The sequence below is a fragment of the Gnatocerus cornutus genome, chromosome 6 (assembly GCF_029298725.1).
Source record: "Gnatocerus cornutus isolate USDA-ARS CGAHR chromosome 6, icGnaCorn1.1, whole genome shotgun sequence".
NCBI lineage: Eukaryota > Metazoa > Arthropoda > Insecta > Coleoptera > Tenebrionidae > Gnatocerus > Gnatocerus cornutus.
The window spans coordinates 6,860,642-6,886,711 of NC_142238.1; the positions used below are offsets into that span (position 1 = coordinate 6,860,642).

Sequence of the window (26,070 nt, forward strand, 5' to 3'; positions counted from 1 at the left end):
ACATATTTTTATTTGAAAAACGTTTTTGAAAATTCGTATCCTCCCTATTAAGAGGACACCTCCCTTAAGTAGACAAAATCTTGACCCCCACGAGTGTTTTCTTAAGGAAAGTTCCATTGTAGTGGATAATCAACCTTCCAGACTTTAAATATTAAAAATCACATTTCTGCTTTCAAATTAAAATAACAAAGAAGTAGGTGAATCACAATCCTTTGTTCCGGTAACACATGTTCACCTAGTGATCCAGCTTTTTGTATGCAAACGCGCACAATGCAAGCCAGTTTTTCGAAATTATCGTGAATTTTATTGATCATGATAACATTTTATTAGTCACTAGTAGAGCTTCATCCTGAAATGAACAGATGGTTCGGGTGTAGTTTTTGTCAAATAAAATGCAGCTTTGACATGTCGATGTTGGTTCGGGAATCTTAAAAAGAAAAATGTATTTGGAGCTTTTCAATCACTGCTCGGCTCGTCGCATTTTGGTATTAAATAAGGCTGTCAAATCGATGAAGTTACTAGACTTGTCGAAAATGTTTTTTATTAAATAAATCGTTTTGTTGGCTGTGTGGCTTTGAATACAAAACTAAAATTTCTATCATAAAAATTATTATAGATGCTAACAATAAAAATAAGCAGAATAACAAACATAAAGATTCAACTTTTCTTTTCTTCTAAGGATTTTCATCTTTAAGTTGATTAGCTAGTCGGTAAAGAGTCACCTACATCAATCAGTAGGTCATTAGTTATATTTTTCTATATGATATATAAAAAAAATACTATAAACTCAAAGAAACTTAAAGATTTAGTTTCATTTTGGGTACTTATTTGGTTTGCTTTTATTTCATTAAATTGTTTTGACATTGAAACCGTGCTTCCCGTTGTGGTGTTATTAAGATATCTATAATAGGAAGTTTCTGAGTTCTCACATGTTTTGCATATCAAATACTTCTAGTAAATAGGATATGGTTATTAGCGTGCGTCCTCGCCAGGAATGTGGTTAACGAAAGTGCAATCGTGAAATGATCACACACGCGTTCGGTTTGGGCAATAATGGTCTGGTAGACGGGCGAAGAACCTGCTTGACAGGTAAAGAATCGAGCGGAACGCGAGCCGTGGGGCACCTGTTCTAACCTGGAGAGGTCCATTGTGCGCGTACACAAAGCGTCGTAAGCTTACCTCTTCGGCGAACTCGAAGTCTCCGTCAAACTTCCTCTTCCTTTTGGCGTCGGTCGAGCAGACGACGGCCGCCGCGACGGCCAGGATCAGAATCACTCGCATTAGGGCGCGTCTCCCGCCAAAAAGCGCGACGTTTAACCGGAGGAAACGAGCTGTCAAGGCGAGTTTTTTTTCGTCCTTTTTTAAATTACAGGATGGCTCACTTTCTCTACACTGGGCGAGTGACCGCTCAAACGTACTCTTGCTCACTGACTATGAACGACCAGCCGCGACAAACCACGACCACTTTTTGATTATATTCGATTTCAGTGGCCGTCTCTTTTCCATCGGAGATTGCGCGGCGCCACACAAGAAAAGCTTTCTTGTGCAGGATGGCGTGGTGGGGAAACTCCGAATACCAAATCAATGCCCAATGCAGTGAATGTAGACGCGGAATGGGACCGCTTTTACGCCCATTTCTGACTACCAATATGAAAAATTACAAAGATGGGTTTTTTCAGGGGCACGCCTCTACTGGATTGTCGCCGATTTCATTAACACGTCAGTGCTAATTAATGCTATTATTTACAAAAAGTCTGCACTTTCTTGAGATTTTTATAAACAGATAGATATTCTCTAAAAAACAGTTTCAGGTAGACCAAATGACGAAATGAATAATTTATAAACCACCCAGTTTTATCCTGTTATTGCACCTTTATGATACAATTTTTTCCCCAAATTTATAGCCCGCTCTCACATAATATAGTTTTCTCCGGTATTATTTATAGTTTATCTAACGAATTTCAATTTTGCAGTGGAAAATAAAAATCCTTGAGCGTCTTAAAAGCATTATCGTCATCATCAGAACTCTCTCTTAAATCAGAACTTGCCATTAATTCCTTCTCCAGACTAAATACCAACTGCTCATAGGTTTATAGATATCCTCGATCGGTGATTAATCTATTCAATAAGCTTTTACCAAGTTCTCTAACAATTTATAGAGATGAAGGCCAAAATACTAGCAAGTTAGTAACAAGAAGTCTTTACTTGCCTATTGACAATTTGCCATGTCCAAAAACCCTGTAAGCTCATAAAAAAACGTTTATCTACCTCATTAGACACGACTTTTTTAATTCAATTTTTCTTGGAATTTACTTTGTGACAAAGCAATATAAAGCAGAGGTAAGATTATATTAAATTTTTCTTCAGAAGGGTAATACTCTAAGTATAAGAGCACTGGAGATAACAATATGATGAAATGTTACATTATAAAATCCATTTTGTGGAGAAAATTTACCTGGCGTTTTTGCTTCTGTCATCATGGAATTTATATCAAGTAAATCGTGGAGAGAATGAAAATTTTCAATGAACAAGTTGCTTAGAAATAACATTATTCCTAAATAAAAAGTAAACACGTATAAGACTTGAATAAAAAGTTGTTCTAAGTGACGCTGAAATCTTTCATAAATTCAAGAAAACTTTTACAATATCTGTACCTACATTATTTGAATTGATGATCATCAATACACAATTACCAATTTATGTAAATTCGTTTTTCTAATTTTACAGAATAATGGGCTGCCATTCATTGTCAGTTACCAAATTATCATAATTTAATGCACAACTGACATTCTTAACGATTGTAATCGCGTTAAATTAATGAAGATAAAAATTTGATTTGCAAACGTCCTCCATTATGGATTTGATGCAAAAACAGTAAAGAGCAAAATAAAATTCACTTATCAAACAAATTAGCTATTTATATAGCTGTCGGCGTTTTTTCAAGTTGAATTGCGCGTCTACAAATGCCAACACTAAACAATGCAATTTTACCGCCACAGTTGTAATCAAAGTTTTTTCTCCTCATTCGTAATTTTGTAATCTGTCTAGAAATTTCACTCCAAAGTTCACTCAATTATAGAAACTTGTGCTAACTTAACATCGCACTTGCCCCATTATACATTTTCGTTCTCATTCTGAAAGTTCCTCCCACCTAACTAAAAACTTGTCTGTGCATGGATATCTACCATAAAACGTTGTGTATAATTCTGCTCTACATAATTCGATTTATTGAATTTTAAAATTAGAACTACTTTTGTAAACCGAGATAGACTTAATTCCTTACCTCAAGTTGCTCCTTGTCTTATCACTTTTCGTGCCAAGAACATTTTACGGTAAATTAAAAGACCGCGATTCGTAATTCAGTCGATTAGTAATGTATGCCGTTTAGATTAATTTCTACGTAGGTAGAGCAGAATTTTTTAAATTTAAGGTGACATTTATTGCGAATATTATTAGGTACCACTCCCTACATCATTAAAATATAAAATAATTGAAATCCTAAGTTATTTAATTAGCACTGCTATAAATGGTATCGGAAGCGACAACTGACAAAATACCAACACTTTAATAACATTCTAAACTACAAAGTTGAAAAATGCAACTTTTAGTATAATTTTTATACGACCTTTCTGAAGTTATGATGCAATTAAATATGCAAACAACTGACAAATGATCCAAATGTTTGCAAGGTTCCAAATAACCATTAAAGGTATTTTCAGTAAACAAATCATTAAAACATGACAATCTAACAACACCGCGGCGTAAATTACAATGACTTTAATTAGTTCTAACAATGTTATCATTTTTATGTTCCAGGAATTATTTATCAGGACGATTCCTTTAAACGCCTCCACTGCATTTCCGGTGACTGAGCATAACTTCTCAGTTGACATAACATGAAACTAAGGTAAAAACGTTAGCTACTTAAAAATTAACTTTATTGATCGCTTTAAACCACTATACACTGGTTGTGTGTACCTTAATTTAAGTAAATGCGACGGTGTGAGAATTGTGGCTTCTTTGATGTTTATTTTAAATGGACGTAGTGCCATTTGTCCACTGAAAAAAGAACAACACGTTAACACAAAATCTCACAGAACAACACTTGAATTTCAAAGTCTACATTTGCATGCTTCTCTAATATAGTTTACTTTATCAACTGAAATTTTTGTTGTTGTAATAATGTTAAAAAAATTAGTGAATTCTTACCAATTGGATCAATAGCCTGCGCTGGGGCAGATGCTGGTGTTTTGTTAATTACTTCCTTAGCCTCATTTACAGAGACTTTAAATGAGTTGCCCTCTATAGTGGTATTTACACTGTAAAAATAAAATTAACTCAAGTTTATATTATTTGTACCTGGACACTTAAAACAAGCTAATTATAGTTTAAGTAATCATTATGAAGCAAAGTATGATTTTTATGTAACAAAACAAATTGGCGCCATGCTAAAATTTACTTTACGCTTTTATGAATACATTACAATGTCTATAAATTAACGAGAAACGTAACTAGAAATGATTAGTCACAGTAAAACAATTATACTGTTTGTAAAACTGCTTTTTATTCTTAGTTCAGCAAGTACATAAAATTTGTAAATGACGTAGAATGAGTCTGTTTCAATGCTAGTTAAAATAAAAATGGATCTTCAAATTTTTTTGATTCGGCGCATGTACTTTATGTCCAAGAGACACAATAACAATTAAAAAACGAAGTTAAAAATCAAGAATTAGGTAATTTGTAGCTGCGCAAGTCTTTTCAAAACAATCAAATTATGTGTTTCGCCTTATCAGAAATTATGTAACTGCATTGTTTTTAATCTTTTATTTCCTTTAACCTTCTTTTTATTTGTAAGAAATCTTGTGATAGATATAACCAGATTAAATAATGCTCAGAAAAAAATAAAATAACTGCGGAGTTCTTTGATCAATATTTTTACACAATCTTCAGTTTGGCGTCAGATTTCTAGGATGACAGAGGGTGAGTTTGTTTGCTTGTTTACTCAACTAAAATCTTACATAAAAATTCAATATTATCCCATTTCTATTGTTGGTATTTCAGTTTTGCTACAAAAAACCAAAAGAGCACAATTTGGAATTTTTATGTAAACTTTCTTGATAAATATGATTTAATCCAAATACAGTTAATTATAAAAAGACAACATTTTCTAGAGAACAAGCGAAGCTCTCCTTGAACGTGAAACCAGCAAAAATAAAATATTATAGAACATGTTTCCAGTATTGAATGAGCTTTTATCAGTTTTATGTATAAAAGTGACCTATCGCGATAACTTTCTATTATAAAAACTAGACAAATTGAAAGTCATGCCTCATAAATAACTATAAACACTAAAGTTTGAATTGGCCTTGTCACGTTCAGCTAGCTACAAGACGCTAGTTTTACAGTAAGTAAAACCACAAACTTACCAGGAAATGCCCTTGGCGTCTACTTCTTTATTGACCAAAGCCTTCCAGAACTTATGTACCTATAAAAAAATCAATTAAATTACACTGCAAACATTGGAGATCCCGGGAATAAAAATCAATACCTCATCTACAATCTTGAGGGCAAAGCTAGCTGGTTTAGCTTCACCATTAAATGCAAATTGATTTTCTGGTTTCCCATCAGGAATCTTGTAGATTTTAAACCATTCAACTGATGCTTTTAAAAGTCCAGGGAAATGTTTCTCAACATCTGCAACATCATTGACTTGATCTGCTAAAGGATCCTTTGTGTCTATGGCAATTAGTTTCCAGTCTGTTTCACCTAGAGATACAGTTTGAGAATCATTGTTGGAAATTTGGTGGTTTTACCTTCATCAATAAGGGCAATTGTTCCTAAGATTTTAACTTGTAGGATTTCTCCTCTCTTAGCAACTCTGTAGCCAATTTCAATGACGTCAATAGGATCATTATCACCTTTACAACCAGTACCATCATCTAGATGTTCTGGGTTCTCCCAAGTTTGGGGCAGAGCACCATAGTTCCAAATGTAACCATGATGTGGAAAACAATTTGCTACAAATCTAGGTTTGCCCTTTTTAACATCTTGTTTGATAGGATTCAAAATTTCTTTCATGGTAATCTAGAAAACTTGCTATATCTCCTAGAAACTTCACTCCTTTCCTATTACCTCCATTTTTGCATTGGACCACCTAGGGACCTCCACAACCATATTGAAGATTTTCTTCGCGGCATCCACAACAAGAGGAATGTCGTGCAAAGGTGAAATTGGTCCATTTTTGTTATCTAAAAAGAGACTCTTCAGAATGGGGGTCATCATTACATGAAGATCAAGGTTCAGTTAAAAGGTTATAAATGAAAATTCTAAACTTACGAATATAAACTCTGTAGTCTGACGTGTATGGTGCTCCCCTTTCAACAATGGAATATGCCATCTTTGAACAAATGCGACAAGACAATGACAATGAGCGCAATGAGTTGCTTGGATACCTGGAAATTAATTTGTGAAAGCCGCCTGTCAACACGTGTGATATTTTGTTGGCGAACATTGCTCCCTCTAGACGTCGGATTCGCAACTGAGGAATTAATCGATAAAGTGGAGTGGAAGGCGCCAAAGTCTGCGTGTTTAAAAATAAAGGATCAAAGTGTTTTTCGTTATTTTCTGAATAAATTTAGTTTTACTGTTTTTTTGTAAGTAGTAATAACAGTTTTTGTGTAAAACTATGGCATTGGCAATGACGCATTGTCATCACAAGGTATTTTATTGATATGACAAGGTCAAGTTTTTTCCTGATAACATTCTTTAGCTTAGCAAAGGTCAGTAGAACAATTTATGAGATAAAAAAATAAAAAAAACACAAGATAAAGGTATCTTTATATCTATAAATGTATATAAATAAGATATCTGACCTTCCTTATTATTTTTTTTCTAACGGCGCAGACCAAAAGAAAACGAAAATTGCCAATTTCGAGAAATTCCAAGTCTGATCAAAAAAAAAAACGCAATCGATGCCAATTTTATAAAAGTAGCAAAGCAGTCTTTTAATCTCCAGCTTGCAAGTTCTCTTTTTATGGAAAGCAAACGCGGAAAATCTCGGTTATTTTATAATGGACGAATAAATTGTGTTTACGTAGTTGGACTGCTGAGGTATGTTTTAATTATTTGAACAGTAATTTTCATATTTCATCGCCCTGGTGGCATAAATTTCAAAGTACATGTAAATGCTGTTAGACCGATTTTAATTAGATAAAAGGGTTTTCATTATTTACCAGCGCAATAAAAAAAGCAAATGTTAAAAGAAAAACATTACACACATAATAATTTTCGCCCGTAGATTAATTAAAGAAGATAAGTAAAATGTCCTTTATTGAACCTCCAAAGAAAACATCATTACAAATACCAACAAATAGGGCACAATAACAGTGACCACAATTTGCTACATCAAAAATATCCATCACGTTGAGCCCTTTGACACTCTATTATCTACGAATTTAAAATTTAGTGTCATTAAGCTACAGTAACAGATTATACAAACTTACATTAAGCTTAAAACGTAAGAAATCAATACATTCTTTACGAAATAAATATAAAACTTCTATCATTGAGTATAGGTATTCAATTGTTGTAGCAGTGATTCAATAATTCTTCAAGATAAACTACAATATATTTGTACAAAAATTGACACATAAGAACGGATACATGTATTGTACAGCCAGCAACAATGCTACCATTTAAATATGCACAAAATTGTTGCAAATAACAGTAGCGGTGTGTTACAAATTAATGATAATTCTCTCTTGGTCGCATTATGAAAAATTCTTTGAAATTGTAGGTAGGTTTATTACCGTTAGTCTAAAGCTGTGGGTTTTTTTTATCAAAGGCTGTCCTGTTTGACAAAAATTCTTTTGACAGCCAACATCTATTTTATCTGAAATATGAGTACATCACATTTCGAGACACGAAAATTTTTCCACAAGTACAAAAATATTCCAATCCAATTAATATCAACAATATTCCATCGGGAAACTGACATTAAAAAGGATGTCATTGAATTATGTCGACATTTTACATTAAAATACACCGGAAATTTCTTCAGAAAAAGTGCTGTCGATTTTTTAACGGAGCTGCTTCAGATCAATTGCTCCACTCGGAAGAGATAGGAACTCGCCACGGAACTGCAAAAAATTGAATTAATTAGAGCAATCAATTTGAAATGAAAGCAGGAAAGTGACCAGATATAAAATATGGGTAGACTCATCTAAAGGTGGTAAATGATAATTGCGATTTGAAAACATCAAAGGCCTTGACAGGGCAATTTTTCTTTGATCTTTTTTTATTCACAAAAGTAAAAGTGAGCTTGCTAGTCTGTAATCTACAATCTACGCTTACAGACAAGCTCATTGTTTATTTTCGGATTTTTCTTATCATTTGATGAATACATACGAGTACATTGTTAAGCCAATTTAAAAGAATAACATTTATAAATTCCATATACGGTACGTAGAAATGAATTATTTAATGTGAGTTTAACGAAAAGTAAATTACAAAAAGGATTTCATTGAAGTCATTAGTTAAAACGATTCTTTCCTCACGTTTCGTTAATAAAATGAATGTAAAATCCTCGTTTTGCTTTTTTGGCTTTTTAACATTGAAATTTTTCCATTAAAAATAAGTTTAATTTGTGGGGATTTACATAATTCATAATTCCCTTTAATCTTTTATGCTACAAGGATGGACTAACAAGAAAATTAAATAAAAAGTAAATACGTAGATTAACTCAAAATTCAAACCTCAGATTACATTTTTATCTTGTTTTTTCTTTTAATTTTAGTGTCAATTTAAAATTTTCTGTAAAATTTAAGTCCTTAAAAATTAATAATGTTCCCCCTTTTTCCATTTATAGGTTTTATTTAAACTTTTATATTTTTAACTCTCAATTCGAGAAAAATACAAGAAAATGGATTTTTAAAACCACCTGTCTAAATGTAACAAGGGTATAAATGAAACTACCTTCAGAATTTTGATTAAAATTATAAACATACAATACAGTTTCTCGAAACTCTTTAATTAGTCATTGTGTTAAACTTGTATTAAACTCGAACGGTGAATGATAATGAGGATGAGAGCAAAATTAGAAATTTGCCCAGATTCTCGATAAAAGTAAAGATAAAGTTCGAGCACGAGTAATAAAAAATAAAAAATCTTATTCATTCATGGTGGGAGGTATATAAAGAACCCAATACAAAATAGAAAAGTTTTCATATCATGTACCCAATTAAGCATAATATGCTTCTAAGACTAAAGTTTTCTTGTAGCAAATTGCTTTAAGTTTCTCTTGGAAACTGAGAAAAATACAAATGGCTTAATTTCTAAATGTTAAAAGTGTGTCTCAATTATTAAATTACAACTACTAACTATAACCAATTTTAATTTTCAAAGTCTTACATTCTTTTAATAGAACAAACCATATCTAGTTTCAGCACTCTTGAATTTATTTATGATATGTAATCTTTTTCATTGAGAATAAAATTGAAAATGTCTTTTAAATTAAAACTTTTGAAATATACTTTTGTGAGTGAAGCCTTCGAAGCTACTAGCTGCAAATGAGAAAAAATAATCCGATAACAATAAAATGTAATTTTTATAAAATATTGTGCCATTAAGTAGTATGCTCACCTTAAAAACTTGAGTAAATCCTGGTTAAAAAAGTATCGAATTGAATCAAGCATTTCCGATATTTATGTACAGATTTGGCAAATTCGGCTCGCTTGAAAAATGTCCCTATTTAAATTATGTGGCATTTCCACAAAAGGTCTGTTCTTAAATTACAAGGGTTAACTGATTTATGAACCATTTTTGCCCTTCGCATGTTTTCATCGAACGCCCCACATTAGCTTAATTACACTCCACTAAATTAATGTTGATTTCAGAGACAACTTTTGACTAACTCTAAATAAAGCTCTCAAAGTAAAGAAAACATTTCATTATAGCTGGTTGAATTGAATTGAAAGCAAGAGTTTTTGAAACGCGTTAGTCGGAAGAAACGAAATAAACGGCTGGCAATGATGAGCCCGTCATCACAGAATCTGTTGGGTTATTTACGATAAACGCGGTAAATGTTGCGTGATGAAATATCTCCCACAAAACGAAAAAGTTACCTACCAGTGTCGTCCTTTATATCATCAGGACGAAGCAAAATCCTGCTGGAAACTATTATTATCTGAATGTCCATCATCCACCTGCTGTACAATCGACTCGTCATGACTACACTTGGCTCTAGGCACCGCTGGGGTTCCAGCAGCTGTTATTACCGTTTCACACGATTGTATCAACTTCCGATTGCTGAATCGGAAGTAACCCAAAAAACGCTCCTTTGAAGATCTGCACAAATTAATTCTCAAGTTTTAATTACGCATTGAACTTTATAAAAAATATCACGACTGACCTGTTCATTTGCCAAACGATGTAGAGAATAGGTGTTGAACACGTGGGAGCAAAGGCCACCCACACAAACATTGTGTATGAAATATCAAACTTCCTGTTATTGTCATAAGTTTCAGGAAGGACCAATCGAGCGAGCCGCAGGATCATCAGTGGACACAATGACATGCCATATAATGTTACCATCGGAACCAAGTAACGTTGCGTGCGTTTCTCTTTAGCAAAATCCAACTCAGGTTCCTCAGTTTCGTATCTTATACGACCACCTTCGTGATCTCTGTAGCTATTGCGGCTGTATTGACTGGAACGATCACAATCTCCGCGACTACTTCTGAAATTAGTTTTAATTTCTCATAGATTTGAAAGCTACAGGTGTGGTTAAATTTAAGTAGACACTCCGGAAAATTGCTTCTGCTCGACATAATACAAGGAAATTTAATATTAAGTTTAACAAGAATTTTTAATAACTAAAGAGCTTCCACGCAAATCACGAAAACTTTAAAGATTTCATAAGGAAATTAACTAAAGAAGTAACGTCTCTAGCAGATGAAGGAGGAAATAACTTGGATGCTTAACTTATTTGCTTCTGTTCATGATTTTAATTTTAAGTTAATAAACACCAATAAATATTTTATAACATTAAATAAATTAACTTTTTTCTTATTTAAATTTAACCTTTGTGTTGTAATGTCCTGTGAATATATTTATTTCAGATTATAAAAATGGTGCATGCGCCAACTAAATCCGCATTTTTTTATCAACCATTCGACTCCAACTCGTAATTGATGCAGATTTGAATTAGCCAGAATAACAGAGTTCTTGTTAAGATTTTCTTTTCTAAACCCTAGTTTTGCTTGTAACAACACAGAGATTTAATTGTTTCATGCATATTTATCCGCGCGATTCCTCTTTTGCATTAGCGAATAAGTAACAAAGACAAAAACTTAATTTAAATTAAACTGTCTTAACGAAGCAACTTTATGCTTCAATTATTACAAATCAGTTGTAATCTAATTTGTGTTGCCAGCAAAATCTTTCATTGGGAAATAAAACGTCACTCAAATCTTTAATTTTTCAAGACTACAATATGAATGTTTTTATTTTTATAGATTAACGGCTATGCCCTCTAATGTTTACGTGTCGCCTTCAACAAGCTTTCACGAACTAAACGTTTCTTTTTTTTAATAAAAGTTCGCAATTCCACCAGATTTTCGCGCCATTATAGGGTAGTTATGATAGGGGTGATTTTAGTACCGCTGATAAGAGTGGCTTTTCCACAGTTCAAATGGCTGCAATAATGAAAAACTCGCGTTCACGTTCTTATCGCGGTGTGAATTGCGGGAAAACCTGCCGTTTGCTCTTTTGAAAATAATTTAGTCAAACTAGCGTGTTGTGATCGATTTCTATTTTCATCGAATTTCCAATATTATTCTCTCGAGTCTATTAAATAAAGGCGTCAACATGAACATCCTGAAAGCAAATTTAGTTAGGCTTACCGGAAATCTGTAGTAGTAGAGTGCGAATCCGTCCTAGAACGGCCTTCTCTGCTCCGGGTTTCGAATTTTATCTCTGTCAGAGATCCCTGTTGACTCTGCAGTTCCTGCGATACTCTTATGTATAAGTAAGAAATAGTGGCGAGCGGAGCGGCATACCTAAAATGCACATATTTTATCATATTTAGAAGGAAAGTCGTGTACATATAGCAATAAACCTAATCGTATTGCATCAAATATGCGTCGGCACGTCATATTTTACACTTTTCACAAGTTACAAAGTGGATACGAACTTCCGCGTCCATTCTCAGACGAATCATTGAACCAGATAGTGTATTCTAAAGATTTACTCTTTTTGCATATATAAGTAAACATTATCTTAAAACTTTTAATTGGTTCTCGCGGAGTGAGAAGTTTCGCAAAATTTATTTATCATGATTCATGTTGTTCAGGTGAACACGTGACTCATAGCCTCAAAAAAATCAAACTTTGAAGACAAATGGACAATAAATTGGTCTAGTAATAATTTATATGCATGTCCACAAAGCTCGTTGGACCAAAACGAGAGCTCTTGGTTTTTGCAGAGTAAACAAAAGAGAATTATTGATTATCTCTGCACGAACGGACAACCTTGTTTCGGAAAGATGGACAATGGGCACGTGTTGTGATAAAAGATTTTTGTATGGCAATGACATATTTTTTTAACTCAGGCAAATATGAGAAGAAACGATTCTGTAAATGTAATAATTATATTAAGGTCGTTTAAAATCCATAAATATGTATATATTGTACATTGATTTTTGTATAAAAACAAAAACAAAAAAAGTTACATTGCAAAAAAATTGACTTTAGATACAATTTTTTTTTCTGTAATTTTTTATAATTCTCACAATTGCTAGCAAGGACAAACGTTTATTCCTTTTTATTGTGAATCCTCTTTAATACTGGATTCCTATAAAATCTTTGAAACAAAAAATATCAATCTCCTTAAAGTAAATATATCAAAAGTACAATAGTTGGTAGTTGTATGTATAGTTTTAGAAAGTTTTTTATTGTTTCAGCCTACCTACTTTACTAAGTATTGAATCTGTGACTATGTACTAAATTTGTCTTATATTTTGTTGTGACATTAGGTTACTGGAAAAGTGTTACTAGTAGGTATGTAGAGCTATTATTCAAAAATGTAAAATGTAAATGGCAAAAGCCCTGGAACTGTCCGATAAGAGCCTGCAAAATGAATTTTGTGGTAAAAAGCGAGATTTTAATAATGCACGTATTTACCAAACGAAGCGGTGACAATATTTTACGACAAAACTCCCAATATTCATTAATTTAATAGTTTTCGAATAGTGCGTACAGACGTATTATTTACTCTCATATTTCAATAAAAGTGTTCAATATCAGTCCACGTTGTCACATTTACAGGCTTATTCAATCACTGTGATTTATAGGACAAGCAATTGAACAGTTTTCGAACACAAAGTGAATAAAAAGCACCGACTATGTAGATACGGCAAGAGATTCAATTATCCGGAACTATAGTTCGAAACATGACAATAATTCGTTAGAGAGCAATTTATCACATTTAGTCCTGTCCAATGAATCAGTATCGCATTTCAATTAATAGCTTTACACTTGACTAAATTCACAAGAAGAAGCAAAATAAATAACCGGAACTGAAGGTGCGAACTTTCCGGGAATAAATAGCTCTAAGAGAAAAACAATTCGATCTGTCACAGAATCGTCTATTTTGTCTTCTTGGGTCGTTGAATAAGAAGAGACACGGATCATAAAACCCACAGAGCCTTTGAAAAGCTATTTTAAAACGTTAGAGCTTTGAATCTTCCCGAAATCAGTCTGCAAGTTTCTTAGCACGCGTAACTTTCAGCACATTTATCTTAAACACAGTTTGTCTTCACAACGAGGTGTCGATATTTTAAAAGTAATTTTATGGAAGTTCAAATTCTTGCCATTAAGTGTGATTAACTATAAAAGCAGTTTTATGAGAGTGCATCTCCAGAAATTTGTTCAAAAATATGAAATTAATAGATGATGCATAATTGAATGAGTCAGCTATTAAGATAAAAGCTTTTAGTGAGAGAATGACTTCCATATTCCTGATTTAATACTGTGTCGTTACAAAAATCCTGATAACTAATAGCTAATAACGTAATTTTCGACTCACTTACATAATTAAGACAATCCATCGCATGTACTCTTGCATGTCGTCGGCCAAGTTAATAAGACAGATTCCCGCTCCTTCCAATGAAGGAACGTATTTCTGAAACCCAAAAAGCCTTGTTAATGTCATTATTATACAATTTTTAACAATCAATAGACGACTTCATAAAAGATATTTATTGGTATTTATATGGTCCAATTAACTGCACTCTGCGTGGCTACACACGCATGTTTCCCAGTCTGAGGTTTAATCCTTCACACGCTCATTTTATGGCAGTTATATTAGCCTTCAAGAGCAACTTTGTGTAGTAAACAAAATTATAACGGCAATATTATCCTGCTAAATTTAGCGGTTTAAGACACCTGACGCCAAGTAGCCGGGATAAGTAAAAGTGCCCCAACTTAACAAAACTACATACAACACGTGCTGTTATTATAGTTTCGACTTAATTTCATAATTTTGGATCCTCCCTATAATGGTTTCAATGAAATGTTTTTTGTAGTGGCAATTAAGATGAATTTAGTGCTACCGTAATTGCCCCTGCAATGAAAACTGCAGTAATTAAACAGTAATTAAACGAAAAGCTGCAGGTGGAAAAAGACGTGTGATGTTAGAAAAAATGGGAATTAAATAAAAGTTTGCCAAAAATGGAACCGACGCTCATAAAAAGTTCATTTTCCATTATAATCACATTAGAGTTTTGTTTTAATTCTATAATGCGGCTTAAAAGCATATTTTATTATTTATTATCTTGAAATGAAATTTTTGTGAGTTGTAACAGTGTGAAAAACGGTGAAAATCTGTAAAAGGCATATAAGTATTCAACAGAGACTAGCAGTATGCAATATCGTCAATCTTCTAGAAATATTGTTCAAGTCATTCCTTTATGAAACAATAAATCACATTTCATTTTTTAAGCTCAATAATAAATTTATGGGACATGAAATTCAATTGGTCGCAGATTTTGAACAATTTGATATTGAAAAATGTTTTTGCAATTTGAATTTAAAACGTACATACCTGTAAAATAATTACAGAAGTTTGATACCTAATATTTGTGTTGCTACATCATTTAATCAAATAAAAGCATAATATTATTTACATCCAAATTAATGATGTATGCAGCTGTGATAAATACGTAAAAGCTTTAGGAAATTATTGTACAAATTAACTGGACGGCGCTTATGGGTGTTCAAATGAAAAAGTCATCAAGTTGGCGTTTCATTTTTGATAGAAGAGACGCTGCTAAAAACGCATGTGTAGCATTAACCCATGCTATGACATCTGTCAGGAAGAATTTTTTGATTTGGTGTGGCGTCAGGTCGTCGATTTTCGTGTGTTGTACTTGTTTTGCCAAACTTCTCTTTGATTCAACGCCAACAGAAGAAGAAATTTTATTAAACTAGTTTGTGTTTGCGAATTATTGATCAATATCAAAAGTGTAAAAAATGTAAAATAAACATTTTTGTACAATCATACATCAAATGGAAACTTTGATCAATCTAAAATAAATTTAAACAATTTATGAGATGCAAAAATGTATTGTGCATATTCATATTAAAAACTCCTGTATAAACCTGTAATAATTAAAAATTAATAATAAATAAAAGTGTTTAAAATTAAATTAGTTATAAAATTAGGTATAAAACATTTTAGTATTAAAATAAACCTAGAATTGAATTTTCATGGTATGTAGGAAAGACCGGTGTCAATTGTAACAAAATTAATATCTATTCATAACAAGCTTAATTAGCTTATTAAAATTTTGAATTAATTGCAATCATAAACTGAAAATCTTAACAGACACAATTCTGAAGTCTTCATGGCTTTTAGTATTTTGACTACAGTTCAATTTCTAGATGATTTTAACTAACTACTGTCACTATTGTCATCACAAATGACAATAAAAACTGCGCCTATGATTTAAAGTTAAAATTACGCTAGACAATTTTGCCGTACACATTTAGTTGTCGTCAATAGTAACATACAGCCGCGGACACAAAATCTTAGACGTAATTTTTCTGAAATTTCAAAAATTTGAGTGCAGTCTGTGCAATACTGTCCTTCTCATTACTGACGTTTAAAACATCAAAGCATTGACAAGTTGTCAATTAACAATTATCATGACTAAAATGTTTAAAGCTGATACAATTAGAATAGTCTTTGTAATACAGAGCGGTACGATATACAGTCAGGACGTTGGTTTTATAAAATGTGCAGAAACAATGGAGAAAATGATTTTTACTTTGCAATATTTCCTGCTTGGTTATTTTCCCCAGTTAAGTGAAAGTAATGTAAATTTATTCGATGTTTAGAAATTTCATTTTAACACACATGGTAGGTATGTAAGAGCATGCGTGCAACTCCATAGTAATAAGGTAGATAATGTATCCAAACTTTTTTTCTAAATAAGGTTTAAATTTTCAGAAAGATGCCGTTGAAATAGGCTTTGTTACAATTGACACCGGTCTTCCCTACTTCTGTTCACCGTGCGATTATATCTTTATTTCTAAAATATTCTGATATCTTCCCTGATAAAACTTCCAGTTATTGCATTCTGCACACCCCATATTCAGTAAAAAACACGTAATAAACCTGTCAACGTCTACACTTGACAATCTTCATATTCTCCGTCGAAGTAAAATATCGTAAATATTTAGGAGAACGTGGGAATGAAATTTCCTCAATTTTGTATTGCCACCACGGAAAACTCGAACCGTAAATTTGTCACCGGCTTAAACTTGTCGGATTAATTGAAAATGATAAAATTCCAATTTTTCAGCAGCACGCTTGAAATTTGTCTCAAAATGTAGAATTTGTATAAGCCCTCTGTTATTTTTTTTCCACAGCGTAATTAAAATGCTTTCGTAGAGCTTTCACTCTAATTATGCAAATTAAATCATATTAGCAAATCGGGCAATGAACGCAACATGCACGACAAGGTTTTGCTTAGTAAGTAACTGTTTAAAAAATATTTAGCATTTAAATAGCTTTTTTGGCTTATTTCATTTTGGGTAGCTTAGATGGAGATGACGCAAGTCTTATAAATCAAAAAATAAACAGACTATCTTTTCAAGGCAGTCCATTAAATTAAATTAAACAGTTGCGAAGACATTATTTAGATTCAAAGGCAACGAACGCGTTGAAGCTGGATTCTCACAATCCAAATTAATCATTTCTTTTTCTTTGAGATTTTGTAGAGAAAAGTTCCATTCAACTGTAGCAACGGCTGTGATCATTGAAAAAATGCCTGCAGACTTTTAAGCAGTAAAAAAATATATAAATCAGACTCGTACCTTCTCTAAGTTGAAGAGGTAATTTTAGCTTATCTTAAATTTGCTTTTTATTATTAGCAATCGAATATGAAAATAACAATACGTACCAATTTTCATTATTATGCTAACAGTGTCTCTGCAATTGTTATTATAACTTTATTGAACTTTGCGGCGAACATTCTGATGGGAATGAATACTATACAATTTTAATTAAACTCGCTTTATTCCTTTTACCTGATACTAACTAGTCTCAGGTTGTCATCTTACGCATCCTTCCCAAATGTCTTACTATTTAAGGCTCTTTGTAACTGGAAACCATCCTGAGGACAAATAAAGGTAGGCGTGTTGTGGGCTTCTACTAGGCTCATATTTCCAACGTACAAACTGTATTAAGGTTAATAAGTCGAACACATAAATTACTATGGTTGTGTGAACACACTAAGGAAAGTAATAAAATTATGAAATTTGGAAACGATCTTACCATGCAGTGTAATAAATAGCAAAATTACTATGAAATATTGTTGAAAGCAAAGTTACCGCGTAATCCTACGTACTTCGTAGAATTTGGAATAAATCAGCTCCAAGGGTTTGTCATCAGATAATCGTTCTTAAAGTTTGACAAATGTGATTTCTATAGATTAGAGGAGATACTAGAGTATTATTTGTGATTATCTGGAAACTGAGTTCTGGGTAACAATAGATTATGTTGGAACTCCCTTACAACAAAGTTTATTTAAACTTGCAAGAATCTGGTTTACCTTTTAACTATCCTTCCTATGTAATTCACGCCGTTGGATATTTGTGCAGGCAACGATAAAGTATGCTTTAGGTTTCAGCTAATGATGACTCCAAACACTGAGCTTCCAACGAAATTATTGCTCATCTGTAAAGCAACGACATTATCCAGTGCCAACATTACACAAAAATTTTGATTTTCTCCCTCGAAATATGTTTTATTTTCTCGTCGTGTTTCACAACGTAGTTTATCAATTCGTAATATCTGTACGTTAAACTCGAAACCTGTGTAACCCGGAAATTTTTTCTAATTAGTTGAGTCTGCATTTCTGCATGAAAAAGGTTTATTTGGGGATGCACACGTTTCCAACAAAAACCCAGTAAATATAAAATTCAGTACGTGCTAAACTACCCAGAGAAAAACGTGGTTTGTATTTCGGTACAAAACAAAATTTGTTAGTAAAAATATTTTAATGATAAAAACGTGTAAGTTAAAGTACAAAAGAAAAAATATAAAATCTATAAGTATACAAAATATCGCTCGGCGAATCCACCAATTTAGCTTGCAACTGGGCAGACAAAGCTTTTTCAATTCTTTTATCAAACTCATTATAGATTCTATTTATATTTAGCCTTTCTTCTTTACAAATCTCCTCTTTGTTTCTAAACATCAAGATATTAAATTAGCCTTAGAGAGTGAAATACTTTGATCTGAGTCGTAAACTTTTATTAAACAAAATCGTACCTGATAATCTCGTCATCATTTAGAATTAAAAGCGTAGTTAAGTTTATAAATTTTCTGACACGATTTGTGTTTTTTAACAATATGTGCAACAATAATAATTGACATAACGTGTTCGATCTAGGAAATACTATGTGACTAATCTGATCAATAATAATTAGCCTCAGCATTTCTAGCAGTGCATGTCTTTGAAGTGCTGGAAACCAAGCCTGTTACAGCATTCCTTGTTTACTTGGTAGGAATGTATATTTAACCACATTTGACATACCTGTCATGCTACAAACTAAGTAAATTTCAATCAACTTTATAACAAGCAGCTAAACAACGCAATACTATAGTATTTTGTATTTATAAAGTTTGTTAATTTGAATTAAACATACAACAAAGAATAAAAGACAAAAACATAGAAAACATCAATACATGCGGTTTCATTAAAATAAATTAAATTGCATTTCATTCAATTAGCATTTAGCTGAAAAATAAAGGACTTTGCTAGTTCATAAACTTTAATGAGTGAAATGTACTCTCTTACAACACCTCTACATTCATATAGCGCAGCGTTTAATGCCTCATCAATTAATGACTCGAAATATCAGCACAGGTGGAATCGTATCGGCTCAGGTGCAATCGAATCAAACATATTTTAATTGTCGAGATTGTCGAAGCAAAAATAGAATTTGTGGAGTGCAATAGCATACAATTCTAAAGAGACGTACGTTTACTTTCAAATTTTTTTCTTGGAGGTACATATTTACAAACCTTAAAATTTAATTTTAAATAAACAAAAAATTGCAAGAATCTAAGCAAATTAAATAGATAAATTTATATTACTTAATAAAAATGGTGGATGCGCCGGGCCAAAAAGCTACACAATATTGAACTCAGCATTGCATAATAGTACAAACTGTAAACTTTAATCAAAAGAATCAAAGCGGATTTGGATTGAATGTGTGCCATAAATATTTGTTCAAGCGTTTAGCTCAGATATGGAAATGTTCCGTTTACAAAATAAGATAACAATAGTCAGAAATTAACAGAGCAGAGTTGATTAAAGGAGAATATAATCGCTATTTTACATTATTTATCTTGTAGCAAAGCAAATTTATTTGTACAAATAAACATAAAAACGGAATATGCTTTATTCTAAAATGTAAATAAAAAAACGTAGAAAGTAGAGACATAAAACTTATTTAATATTCTTTCTGAAATGTGGTCGGAATAATTTTCGTTTATCTTTTGTTCATTTAAATATTGTGAAAAATGGTCTGCAAGCTCGTTTTACATGAACAGGACAAAACCGTAATTTACCTCTTCAAAGAACTTAGAATAGAGAATAAAGCCGTCTAGTCATGAATAAGAATAAAGTTTTATAAGACAAGTAATAAAACTTTGGCGGTGTGTAAACTGCACTTCAAACGTTAAAAATGTAACAAAAGATTCTTTAAGATTTAGAAAGATTATTTCATCATAAGTAAGCTACACAAATGGAGACTGACGATATGTTAAACCTATAAGTTTTGTACCAAACCTAAAATGCCTCTAGATTCGACAATGCTGACATTTTCATCCGTCGTCGACTTTAATTGACGTTGAAACCACGTTTAACACAGTTAATGCAATTTAGCTAAAAACGCACTTCCTTCTTCTTTGTTTCGTCGAATTATTTTCCATTTAATCCTGTTCAAATATCAGTTAAATGAAAGCTTTGTAAATATAAGATGATCAATTTAATTTATAGATTCAACGCAAAGTCTCTGAAATCGTAAATTAGTTTCTTTCGCGAGAGAAATCTTCGTGCTTCCCCTCTTTCTTCCGATTACTTTAAAATTTGCTCTACCTTTCGTGGTAACTTCGGTCCTTTATCAGGCGTTTTAGTGTAAAACGTAACGTTCTGCCTAAGTGCGTCTTCCTGGCCGCAGAATATATTTAAAATACCTGTGGTGAATTTTATGTGGCCTTCACGGTACGTTTAACTTGACACGTATTTGCTAAAGACGAATTATGGTATCTTTCCGGTAGTTTCTAGATAAGTTTATTTCAGTACGGCCTTGCCAGATCGTATTTTTAAAAGTCAATTACGCAGCTAGAGAGGAAACTCTGGATTATCAATCAATCGATCCTTCCAGTCTACAGATCAACCTAAGTGGCTATTCATAAGAATTGCGGTTTTAATATGTCTTGTTTGACGTTTATATTAAATGTTAACCGAAACAAAGATTAATATGGTCGAATAGTGCTTTTGGCAACGGATCGATAGCTGCCTTCACTAGTCAAGCGTGTGTTCATGAATTTCTTTTCCGATGTGAACATTTGAGAAATTTACCGTTATGAGCGTCAACAATCGGAAACAGGTGAATTATGTGGGTGACACATGTCGATTCCAGTTTCCGGTTCAAAGAAAAAATAGATCGAAAGTGTTAGAATAACATTACGAAGCAATACATGTTTAAAATTAACCTTTTCTGCCTCAAAAAGGTTAATTATAAAATAACTCATCTATATTCAGAAAGCCATAAATAGATAAAGGTGACGCGCTAAAAAAACGGAGAAATACGTGAAAAGTTAAAGAGAAATTTAGAGCGCAAACTTACGGGGTAAAAATATAATTTATTACTCTATAAACTGTGCATTAAAAACACAATGTGTTTACATACCCGTTTACCCTAAAGTTTGTTTATATTTAAGATGAAATTAACATTTATACGACGCAACTGTTATAATTTATTATAACAAAATTTGTCCCATTATTCAAAGCCCTTAAAGTTGCGGTATCACATGAGCTAACGTATATTTATTAAAATAAATAACGGCAAATATTTTCCTTCTAAGACACGAAATAAAGATGTCAAGAAGATTTCTTGTAATGTGGAAAGACTACGCTTTACTGCATTTTATATTTCCCGAGGCGTGTCATTTCTTGTAACACTGCCTAATAAAAAAATCCCAGATTCACAAGGTGTTTCAGAAAACCAAAATTACCTTTCTATTATATTATTCAAACCAATAATAGTATTTCAATATGAGCAAACTTTCCTCGGTTATGGACTATGGAGCTCTAAAATTCGTACTGCACTAGTGGAGAGCTGCAACATTTCCATTTAAATTTTATGTGTATCTACTTAATAATGTTTAAGCTTCAAACATCAATTTTTGCTCAAAAAAGGGTCTCATCTTTATACATCAGTGACCCAGACCACTAGAACATTCATGGCCACTGCAAACAATGGATTTTCAATATACAGACGGTGCAAACTCCAACCTTATCCATAAATTACAAATTGAGTTTCACAACCAGAAGCTCTTTTAAAATTATGTTTTGTGAAGAGACGATCCCGTTTTAAAAATATGGCACTTGTTAGTTTGTCAAGTTATGAAATTTCAAAACTGATCAAATTTATCGGCACATAAATTTACGTTCAAGTGGGACTAACAACAAAATTTGAAGCTATTTCTTTGGTTGGATGCTAGTCAAATACTTTGTTTAATTGGGCCTCTAGGCAATTGAAACATTTTTTAGAAAACGGAATCAAATATAAATAAGTAAGATTTCTTCTCATTATTGGGACAAAAGATCAGATAATCGGGACAGAAGATAAAATGCAATTGAGTTTTTTCTAATCTTCGGTTTACAGGAACCTTCGGATTGCTCCAGTTAAACGCAATCGACTGTATTGTTAATTTTTTGTGCCAAATTTAAACATTTCTGACGCGCGATGCTCAAATTATCAAGCAATTTTCTTCCAACTTGATAATGCGTTTCGCCCTCGTTATTAACAAAAGTTTCATTCAAATCACGCAAATGTAGCAAGAAATGTCTTGAAATTAATAAATTACGTCGGGTCTAACAATACAGCAGCTTTCGCTTCTGAATCAAACTCTTTCTTTAATATTCTCCCTTCTAAACCTTTTGCGGATGGGAGCAACAAAAACTTGAAAAAGATTAACAGGATTTTGTTAATTCTATCGGCACAGTATTACAAAATAAATAATAAATATATAAAGCTCTTAAAAGCTTAGATTCTTATCAGGATTTAAGTCTAAATTAATGCGCTTATTTAATTAAATATTTTCACTTACTTAATCTAATGCCGACAATACTGGTGATACTTTTGTAATTTTTAAGCCTTAGATGCTGTCTAAAGTTCAGGCCATACACTCTTTAAAAACAGTGGTGACAAGTCGCGACGTGAGAATTATAAGGTTCTAAGTGATTTTGATAAAAATTCAAATTGTTTGTTTTACGATTTTTTTAAACACTTTCTATAAAAAAAAAAGTATAAAAATGAACTAATTTATTATTTTAACATGCCAAAATGATATTAATAAATCCTATAATTTTTTTAAATAAATACTTAATAAATTAAGGACATATCACTGATAACGTAAACAGATCAATTTATTGCAATGTTAGTTAGAACCTTATACATAGTTCTCAGGTCGCGAAGTAATAGAACGAGATTAGCGCCACAAATTTCGGGAATGCCAATTTTTCAAGTTTAAGAATCAGGTTAAGTTATGCGAAAAAGCACTTAATTTTTGCTCAAATTTATTGCTTATTTAATTTTAAAACCAAGCCGGTTTTTTACAGAGATAAAAGCTGATTAAAAAATTAATTACTTTGTTTAATTAGCTTTATAGATGTGCTGTTTTATCCTTAAATTCCGCGGAAAACTATAATTCATTCCCATGATCAAAATTTGTTTCTCAGAAATGATTATGTACATAAAACCTAATTAGAATTATGTAGAAATTAACGTTTTGTCCGAGAAGAATGCCTATTTAGAACCAAACCCAATTTTCTCTCCTCATTCAAAACTTTATCTCTACTTTATAATTGAAACGAATACATGCAATATCATCAATTTTTCCGATATGTCGCTGCTGAAATTAAAAAATAATTTGATCATTGCAGCGACCACCATTGCGTTGATGCAATCTTATTTTGATTTATTTTGCAAAATTAAACGTGGGACGTCATAAATTACAATTTGCAACTAAATTTTTTATTAAATTAAGCTTCTGGCAGCAATATGAGATAATGGGTACATTCATAGTACGCTAATTCTACACATACAGGGTTATTATGAAATAGTAGCGAAAAAAAAATCATGGCTTTACGGAAGTATGTAAAAGACGTTTTCGGTAATTTTTATTAATTTTAAGGTAAAGGTAAAAATTCAAAAATCCGAACCTTACTCGACGCCGTTGATATGCACAAAATAATCTCAACAACAACGCAGAGCATTTTGTTCGTTAATAATGTACCTATGCATAGTAACCATAATAATCATTAGCGTAGCATGAAAATTGGAATCAATTTCTTTTATTTTTTTCTTAAAACTGAGATTAATAAAAGAGATAAAACTAATTAATTTAAAAAACGAAACCTACCAACTTCTTTCATTTACAATAAGCTGTACTGAATGTTTTTTTCCGCCTCTATTTCAAAGTCACCCTGTATATGTCAAAGCTACAGTTAAAGTTCTTAGGTATATGTGCACGTGTCTATGCATTTCAATTAAGTAATCGCACTAGTAGAAATACATCACATTAATAGTCTCGAAGCCCTTTTATACTGTTCAAGCCATTCTATTAGTTGTGTTAATTAGTGGTAAAAGCATTGCTGATTTCATCTCTGATTGCATGATGTTCTGATTGCAACTATTTCAAATATATCAATTTTGTAAAAAAAGTAAATCTAACAAAGTCAGCCAAAGTGAACTAATACCCTAAAGTCGAATAAATTCTAGTTACGTTCAAATTTTATTAATTCCACTAAACATTCCGTTTTTAGATTCCCGGTTTTGATATGTACATACATATTTCACCATACGAAAACACAAACTATAAAGTGAGTTTCATCAACTCCTTTAGTTTGGACTTCTATCCTTCCAGGATAAAGTTTAGGCCAAGTTGAAAAAATATTTGCACTTTCAGGTTGCAACTATTGATTTTTTAAGAGGTCAGTCAGATCAACATTCCCCACCTATATAACATTCCTGCCCGTAATCGATTCTAGATGACACTAGTCTGGAAGTGGAGTCTGTTTGTGTCTCTGCAGCTGTATTTCTTATTATTAAAATCAGTCCTATTTTGTTCAATTTGTTTAATGTTGAATATTAAAATTCACTGGAAAAGAATTATAAACGCAAAAACAGAATTCTCCGTTATTTTCTATTACAAGCTGTAGCTGTTCTCTTTTTCATAATGAATTTATTAGTAATACATAATATAGTGGCATCAGTTTTAATTACGGATTTCTAAATAGGAAATATTGGTCTAAATATAGTAAATAGTTAATATTAGTTGCAAAACCTAAAACGCACTGTCCGATATTTAACGTTAATTATAAACGCATTTAAAGCTTTGAAGCTTTAAAAGTTACACGTAAACCTAAAGTGACAAACACGAATGAAATTAGTTCTGGGAATTACTATTACTTGTTGCCTGTAATCTATCAGTGTAAAATTCAAAACTATAACTTGACTACACAACAATATAGGATTACAGCAGGCCATTTCCTGCTTTAACATAATTTAATTATAAATTCAAAGCTTCAACATGGCTACTGCGCATCATAAAGTGAAGAGTTGTCGCCTTTCTGAAAAATCTACCAATCGAATCGTTACAATAAAACAAATTCATCTTGAAAAAACACTTTATTTGTCACTGTAAAAAGAGATCCAATATTCTCAGTGGCATTACTTACCCCTAAGTCGATGTAAATGATGTAAATAGGGTACGGCAGTACCAAACATACCGATGCCAACCAAGTGCCAACGACGCAGACAAAGGCTGGGAAACGTGCTTTAGTTGGATGCCTCACAAAACGCAGTCTATCCCATGCCATAAGAAGGAACGTTAAAGTCGTTGTATGCATTGGAATGTCCTGAAAGAAAGTATCAAATTAAACATCAATTCTCAGGTTAAAGAACTAAATTTTAGTCGATGGTTCAATCAGCTGGAACGTGACCTCTAACTAGACTATTATATCGACGTGCGTTTTAAATAATAAAACAGCGAGATGTACAAAAGAATTATTGATGAAGATTTTGCTCCATTAAAAATGTATTAACTCAATCTATTTTTTGCGTTTTGCAGGCGCTCTAGTATAGTAAGTCCTTCGACAATGCATCCCATTGTGCAGACCAACTTTTCGTATTATTCCAAACAACGGAAAAAGCGGGATCATTACTAATTAAATGTATGAATTCTGGGTTTTCATCATCATAAAACAAA

General features: G+C 32.3%; 3 protein-coding genes across 3 annotated transcripts in view; all 3 read right to left on the bottom strand.

Moving 5' to 3' along the window:
- Cow (Proteoglycan Cow) overlaps nt 1–1,537 on the bottom strand; it is a 55,263-nt gene extending 53,726 nt beyond the window's left edge. Inside the window, exon 1 of the mRNA XM_088038846.1 lies at nt 1,180–1,537. Coding sequence (XP_087894972.1) covers nt 1,180–1,281 — 102 coding nt within the window. The 5' untranslated portion in view covers nt 1,282–1,537. The remainder of the gene's footprint in view (nt 1–1,179) is intronic.
- Nucleotides 1,538–3,921: 2,384 nt separating this feature from the next.
- Nucleotides 3,922–6,548, bottom strand: Nurf-38 (Inorganic pyrophosphatase Nurf-38). The gene is made up of 7 exons (XM_088039408.1): nt 6,337–6,548; nt 6,133–6,248; nt 5,814–6,084; nt 5,549–5,766; nt 5,427–5,485; nt 4,210–4,319; nt 3,922–4,059 (listed from the first exon to the last, which is right to left on the bottom strand). Exons 1-7 carry the CDS (start codon nt 6,509–6,511, stop codon nt 4,028–4,030), a joined length of 981 nt encoding a protein of 326 aa, XP_087895534.1. The 5' UTR covers nt 6,512–6,548; the 3' UTR covers nt 3,922–4,027.
- Nucleotides 6,549–7,312: 764 nt separating this feature from the next.
- The window catches only part of LOC148172469 (prolactin-releasing peptide receptor), a 28,078-nt gene continuing 9,320 nt past the window's right edge, over nt 7,313–26,070 (bottom strand). Inside the window, exons 2-7 of the mRNA XM_088039471.1 lie at nt 25,541–25,720; nt 14,087–14,178; nt 11,901–12,056; nt 10,409–10,735; nt 10,126–10,344; nt 7,313–8,138 (exon numbers count right to left, since the gene is read on the bottom strand). Coding sequence (XP_087895597.1) covers nt 10,146–10,344; nt 10,409–10,735; nt 11,901–12,056; nt 14,087–14,178; nt 25,541–25,720 — 954 coding nt within the window. The 3' untranslated portion in view covers nt 7,313–8,138; nt 10,126–10,145. The remainder of the gene's footprint in view (nt 8,139–10,125; nt 10,345–10,408; nt 10,736–11,900; nt 12,057–14,086; nt 14,179–25,540; nt 25,721–26,070) is intronic.